Source organism: Myotis davidii, unplaced genomic scaffold (genome assembly GCF_000327345.1).
Source record: "Myotis davidii unplaced genomic scaffold, ASM32734v1 scaffold616, whole genome shotgun sequence".
Lineage (NCBI taxonomy): Eukaryota > Metazoa > Chordata > Mammalia > Chiroptera > Vespertilionidae > Myotis > Myotis davidii.
The window spans coordinates 2,375,859-2,383,207 of NW_006291965.1; the positions used below are offsets into that span (position 1 = coordinate 2,375,859).

The following is a 7,349-nucleotide window of genomic DNA, read 5'->3' on the forward strand; positions in this document are numbered from 1 at the left end:
TTTTAATTTTCTATTTCATGTTCCCTGTGATGTTTGTGTGTTTAAGTGAACATATAGTTAGGTAAATTTTAAAATAGTCTCATTTCTAGGATGAGAGGGGAGGAAAGACAGTTGAGCAGAGGTCATTACTCGAAGAATGATAAATAGATATCCAGTAAAGACATGGAAAGATGTTCAATATCCTGAGCCATTAAGGAAATGCAAATCAAAACCACAGTTTGATACCATTTCACACCAACTAGGACGGATAAAATTTAAAAGACAGACAATAACAAGTGTTGATGAAGATGTAGAGAAATTGAAACCCTTATACTTTGTTGGTAGAAATGTGAAATGGTGTACCCACTGTGGAAAATACTTTGGCATTTAAAATCTGTTGTACTATAGCCTACATGTCCTGCTGCCTAATTCTTCAGTAATGTAATAACCTTAAGATTAGTTTTGTTTTTTTTAGCTAGAAGTTTATCTGGTTCTATTTTGCTCACCTTTTAAATCTAATAAACAGTCTTGTTTTTTATTTCTTCATGACTCACCAGAGGTAGCCTCTATGATAAATTTATGTGGCTATGAATAAACTCTTTTAGGACTTAAAACATTTCACTGATATAACTTAGCCATCGTAGCAGGGAATAAGCTTATCCCTCAGTACTAGTCACTTCATTCATTTAATTGTTTATTCAGTCAGTCATAGAATACTTACATGTCCACTCTGAGGCAGGTGGATATAGGGACAGATAAGGATCTTAAAGAACTTGTAGAGTTTGATGGGATAAAAAAGTTGCACAGAAAATTCTATAATGTATATGGTGAAACCCAAAAGAAGTATGGAGGTTCAGAAGAGGAAAAGATTTCTTCTAGGGAAGAAAAGAGACTGTGAGAAGTGGAGAGGGATCTTGGTACAGGAGAAGGCATTTGCTTGGAACCTTTAAAAAACAGGTAAAAGAGCTTTTTGACATTGTGTTGTCTATATTGTTCACTGTTGACAAGTATGTCTTTTCCTTAGCTGGTCTGAAAAATCCTCTGATGGAACATGGTAGATCAATGTACCCATTTGCTGTTCAAGTTACTGCCAAATAATTAAATTTTTCATAAATGCTGGTTTTCTTTTTTTTCATTCCATTTAAAATTGTTTAGTTTGCAGGTTGATAGCACAAAGATTTAAACAATTCACTGCTGAATTTCATCTCATCTACCTTTAAAAAACTATCATTGATGTTAAGTGAGTTGAGATGAATAGTAAGTAACAGTCATGAACTCTTGAAATTTACTGTTACTCATGAGTCATGTTTTTGTACCAAGCCTTTAGAATTAAGTAGTGAGCAAAACAGACATGGTCTTTGCCCTCATGGCATTTACAGTGAAGAACAAATAATTACATTGAGTCTGTTGTGAGAAGTTAGATATAGTAGAGGTTCATTAAATATCAAAGAAAGTTTACATCCAACTAACCTCTGAATTTATATTTCCTTTCAATAGCATATGTGTGTGTGTAAAATCTCCAATTACTTTATGAGGGAATGTCGAAACTAGCATTTACTGAGCTTCCACTCAGCAACAGCACTGTGTATACACTGTATACAAAATATTGGTAGAAATGGCATTGTCAAAAACACACACACAGGACAATCAAAGCAAGACATTAATGGAGAAATAAAAACTTGGGAAGTTTCTCATCTCACCTTTCTTTCTTCTTCTTACAAGATTCTTCTTGATGAATTATCTTCTACTAAACACTGGGCATCCATGCACGTTTCAGACCACAGTGGATTTCACTACCGCCAGTTTTTGCTGAAATCTTTGACTAGCCAAACTGTGAAAGACAATTCTGTGTTGGAGCAAAACCCTTTGAGAAGTGAGCCAGCCCTACTTCTTCCACAAGACGAAGCAGCAGCAGCTTCCACAGAGGAACCAAGGATAAATATTCCCCATCTTCTAGAGGAAGAAGTTGAATTCACCACTGATCTTATTGATTCCTACCCAGGACATGAAACCCTTTGGTGTCATAGGTAAGAGAAGGGAAAATTCATTTCTTTCATGAAGCTGTGTGTGTCCTTATGAGACCTACAGAGGTCTTGCATCTGATGCCTGCCTGCGTGGGTGAACATGTGATCTGCTTGTGGAGCTTTGCCTCAGTGATTTGGAGGAGTCTGTGTAACAATATCCTCCTCACGATCATCATCAATAATCGTTTTCCTTGTGTAGATGTTTGCCTACAGGTTAGCATGGTGGTATTCACCCTTGACTGTACAACAGAATAATATGTTACTTCCAAACTAAAAACAAAAGTTTCTGCACACCTTCCTTGGAGATACTGATATTTAGCATATCTGGGATGCAGCACTGCCATTTTTTTTTTTTAATATAAAGGAAAAAACCCTAACAGGGAAATAGGATATACAGTTAGACCATTCATTAGTCACCGAGACTAGCTAAACTTTGTGCTTCAGACCATTATCTATATCAGTGATGGCGAACCTATGACACGCGTGCCAGAGGTGACACGCGAACTCATTTTTTTGGTTGATTTTTCTTTGTTAAATGCTATTTAAATATATAAAATAAATATCAAAAATATAAGTCTTTGTTTTACTATGGTTGCGAAGATCAAAAAATTTCTATATGTGACACGGCACCAGAGTTAAGTTAGGGTTTTTCAAAATGCTGACACGCCGAGCTCAAAAGGTTCGCCGTCACTGATCTATATAATAAAAGCCTAAGCGACCATTATGGCGGAACAACCAGAATGACTGGTCACTATGATGCACACTGACCACCAGAGAGCAGACACTCAATGCAGGGGCTGCCCACTGGTGGTCAGTGCACTCCCACAGGGGGAGCACCGCTCAGCTAAAGAGCGGGGTCACGGCTGGCAAGCACAGTGGTGGTCGGAGCCTCTCCCACCTCCGTGGCAGTGCTAAGGAGCAGCAAGCCAAGCAGTAAGGAGCGGCAAGCAGGCGGGCGGTAAGGAGCGAGGGGTTCTGGGCTGCCAGAGGGCGCAGGCTTGGCTGAGGGACCCCACCCCAGTGAACGAATGTAGTGCACCGGGCTTCTAGTTAAGTATAATCTTTTTGACACTCTGCCTTTTGTGGTGTGTGTGTGTTTAAGTAAACTATACTGGGTATGTAACATGATTTTAGAAAGTTCTGAGAGAGCGTTGGGAACTTCATAATTTGACTTCGGAGCACATTTGACAGTAAAGTAACTTTATGTTGGAATGAAGTCCAGGTATGGGAATCCATGATTTATTTTGGATCATCTAATTGGAGGCATCTTCATCTTTACAAATGCAAATTCTACTTCAGGTCATAGGATTCTGTTTGTAGACAAAAGACTTGCCTGTGGTAGGTAGGAGATAGGAATTTTAAATGTTTTTATATTTTTAAAGTTAATTGAGATTTGTCTCCTTTTTCCAGTCTAAATATAGTTAGAAGATGGAAGATAATCTCCCCTCTTTGGCACTTACATAAATATAGAATTTTCTTTTCTCTTAAAAACAAAACACTCTTATTTCACATGTTCAAGAGAGAAGACAGATCTTGACTGATGTCACAGATTTTTTTTGTTTCTGTTTTATATTTAGGCATATTAATAACAAGGCTCAGAGAATTTTAAAAATCTATTTATGTTTGAGAGAGCTAGATTAATGGAGCAGAAACTGTCTTTGTTCTTGTAAAGATTAATTGGAGTTAGTTTGGGGTGGGAGTGGGGAGAAAAGATAATTGGGACGGCCTATCTATCTACAAGCTAGTGTTCTACAGATTCATTGCCCCAAGGAAGTTTATCTGTCCTTTAAGTTGTGTCCTCTGTATGGTGGGTATGTGTTCCCTGTTTACTCCAGGATATGCTGGGGAAATGAATAGTATTATCTTTTTAAGGGCTTAGAGTTGCTGATGTGATGATGAGATACCACGACCTGGAACCTATATAGTTTACCATATTGTGTAGAGTAGATGTGCATCCCACTGCGTCAGATTTTTGGAGATTAGGCACATGGATCTTCATTTTCAACAAATAAATCCACATGATTCTAAGAGCAGGAGACCTGCTCTCCTTAGAGTAAGAATAGCAGCTATGTCTTGTAACATACTTCACTCAGAGCCCAGCACATCCCTAATGCATGTGGATTTTTAATGAGATTGAGTGATGTATTTAGGGGAAGCTCACATGGTTTCTACATAAGACCAACTGCAGTAGATTGTTCTTATTAAAAAAGTATTGCCTCTAGAGGAGCTATTTAATCCCTTTGTTTCAGAATCACTTGTCTTTTGGAATATCAACAAGGTTTGTATTTTAATTTATTGCAGAGATTGGGCTAAGACCTAATTTTGGTTTTGTATTACAGTTTACAAAGAATAGAACTTGAAGTGATTGTCATCATCTCAGTTAATGCTATTTAAAAACCTTTCTCACAAACCGGTAATCTGGATTTGTAAGGCTAGTAAAATACCCAGAGACTTCATCATAACTATTATTCCTCCTTTTGTCAGATAAGTCTGGGTTATGAATGGAGCAGTGAACTGAGTACTGTATGTTTTGAAATTATCAACTTAGTTTTTTGTTTTCCTTGAAAAGCTTGACCTTGCGATGTGATCTTTTTTTCTCTATTCCCTCCCACTCCCTCCCTTTTCACAGGAGGCATGTTTTCTACCTTCAGCATTACTTAAGCGGTAGTTTTCCTCACAGTGTGACCCAGTTGTCAACTGCAGACAGCCCTGTAGGGACTTCAAGTGACTTGCACCACATCCCAACAGGCCCTCGCACGGCTCAGGCAATGGAAGTGGATGGATTGAGTGACTCAAGCAAGCAGGGCTATTCCCAGGAAACAAAACGCCTGAAGCGGACCCCAGCTCCTGATTCCGCAGGCCTGGAAATGGAACACAGGTTCATCGATCAAGTATTGTCCACTTGCCGGAATGTAGAGCAGGCCAGGTTTGCCAATGCATATAGGAAATGGCTGGGTACGTTGAGTCAATGAAAAAGCTGGAGTATTCCTGCAAGGTTCCCCTTTTAGTGCAATATTGCTTTCCTTTCTTATTTACATAGCTGCATGAACTGTCTGCTATTATTAGCTAACCATATATTCTTCATCTTTAGGTTAAAAGTCCAAAAAAGACCTTTCATTTTATTTATTTTGTTAAGAACTGGCATTCCTTTGGGGACAAAATAATTGTGTACTTCTTTCCTGCTAAACAGTGAATCTTAATTTTCTTCTTTGAAACTTCTCATCCTTTCTGTTTCTGTACTTGTTTATTTCTAAAAGAAGTCGGTTTCTAGGCTTCTCATTTGGTCCTCCTAGCTGGTTCAACACCTCCACCCACCTCGGTGCAATTGTGGGATAGACTAATTTTTTTTTAATTAAAATGTATGTCGTAGTTAAGCTTAAAAACAATACAAATGCAAAATTACTCAATCTAATTGTTGTTTTGAGAATCAAATGGCCAGATGGATGGTTATGTGAAAATACAAACCATTTCTTTCTCTAACATGTTCTACAAGTTATAGACCAAGATAACCAAAGTCAGAGTGTTGGAACTTATATGAAAAACATGCTTCCAATGTAATCCATTTTTAAAATGGTTATTTTAAAAAATAATAATAATTTTAAGAGTTTATGTAATTGCAGTACTGGAAAATTATTTTTATTACTAGTTTTGATAGATTGTTTTTAACCTCAAATTTGGTATATGCCAAAAACATTTAGATCAATGCTTATAAAAATCAATTTTTTAAAAAATACCTGGAATGCCATTTTTAGTTATTACTACTTATTTTCCTTCCAATTCACCATAAAAATGGGAGAAATATGCATAGAAATGTATCCATAAAAATCTTCCTTTTTAAAAATTTAAGTTATTGAGGATACACTGGATAAACTACAAAATTTTTATGAAATGACTATTAAAAGTTTACTGGCAAAAGCCAGGGAGACAGACTAATTTTGAAGGTTAATTCTTTAATCTTTATTTTAAAAAATAAAATAATTAAAAAACTTTGATACTAAACTTATCAGGGATGAGGTACCAAAGTATCCACCTTATAGCTATATTTTATCTTTTCAATAATAAGGGCTGTTTTTTTCAGGTTGGTTGGGCCGAGGGGGGAGTTTGGGGAGTACCAGGTAATGTCTATTTTCCATTATTATATTTCCCATTCATAAGTGGTCTGTGTTCCTTATTTCCACATACCTTTTTCTTCGTTGTCCCAATTGTTCCTTACTTTTTGTCACTTTCACCTTTGTCTGTTTTTCCTTATCTGTGTTATTTCAGTGACATATTATGAAGATATTCTTCCCTATTTCCAATGAATTCCATACTCCATTAAACACATGCACACATGAAATATTAATATGAACTGCTCCTCTAAAAGTTCCTCTAGTGATGGAGGCTGTCTTGCCCTGTGTATGTAAAGAATGTGAGTCATAGTGGCAGGAACAGTTGTGGCCACCATGCTTTGTCTGTTATCCTTTTTTACTTGCTAGGTCACCCATGGTGCAAAGAGACGATGTTGGGAAAGGAAGACCTCCTATCTCACTGTTATGGAAACTCTGGAATTCAATGAGACATATTACTGTAAGGGAAAAGAGTAAGTCCTGTACTTGTGCATCATGATTGGTTGAGTGGCAAAATGTTGAGACTTAAGAACACTAGAAAAATTGTCCAGCCTGGTTGCTGTAGACAGAAGGTGCTCTTACCTCTTAGGGCAAAATTATCCTTTTGTAGCTTTTACAGTATTTTATTGAAAAAATAATTGTCATTATGAACATAATTCCATGGCCCTTTGTGTACAAGGCATATTTTGAATCAAATACCTCAAGGATAAAACCATTAACTTGTGATCTTCAGCATCTACAGGGATTGAGGGGGAAATTACACAGAGATGACATGGGAGATTCAGCCCATTCCACTGATACATGTTGCCAAATTCTGGCCTCACTCAGTATTATTTTTTTTCTAAGCATCATTTTAAGTATCCCAGCTATTAGGGCTTCTTAATGCTTTGATGTTAGAGTATTCAGGACGTGAATATAGACAAAAACCTTGTGAAACATCAGCTAAATTTTATAGTGCTCCACATTTAAAAAATATATATTTTTATTGATTTCAGAGAAGGGAGAGGAAGAGAGAGATAGAAACATCAATGATGAGAGAGAATCATTGGCTGCCTCCTGCATACCCCCTACTGAGAATCAAGCAATGCAACCTGGGCATGTGCCCTGACCGGGAACTGAACCATGACCTCCTGGTTCTAAGGTTGACATTCAACCACTGAGCCACACTGGCCGGGCCACATTTTTTATACCTTTCACAGAGTATCTTGCTCATCTTGTTAACTGTCTTCATCTGTTTTAA

The 7,349-nt window shown here is 37.2% G+C and overlaps 1 protein-coding gene across 1 annotated transcript in view; it reads left to right on the forward strand.

The window, feature by feature from the left end:
* The window catches only part of PTAR1 (protein prenyltransferase alpha subunit repeat containing 1), a 44,072-nt gene extending 38,720 nt beyond the window's left edge, over window positions 1-5,352 (forward strand). The window contains exons 6-7 of the mRNA XM_015565030.1: window positions 1,702-2,006; window positions 4,633-5,352. Of these exons, the coding sequence (XP_015420516.1) occupies window positions 1,702-2,006; window positions 4,633-4,975 (648 nt within the window). The 3' untranslated portion in view covers window positions 4,976-5,352. The remainder of the gene's footprint in view (window positions 1-1,701; window positions 2,007-4,632) is intronic.
* Window positions 5,353-7,349: the final 1,997 nt, after the last annotated feature.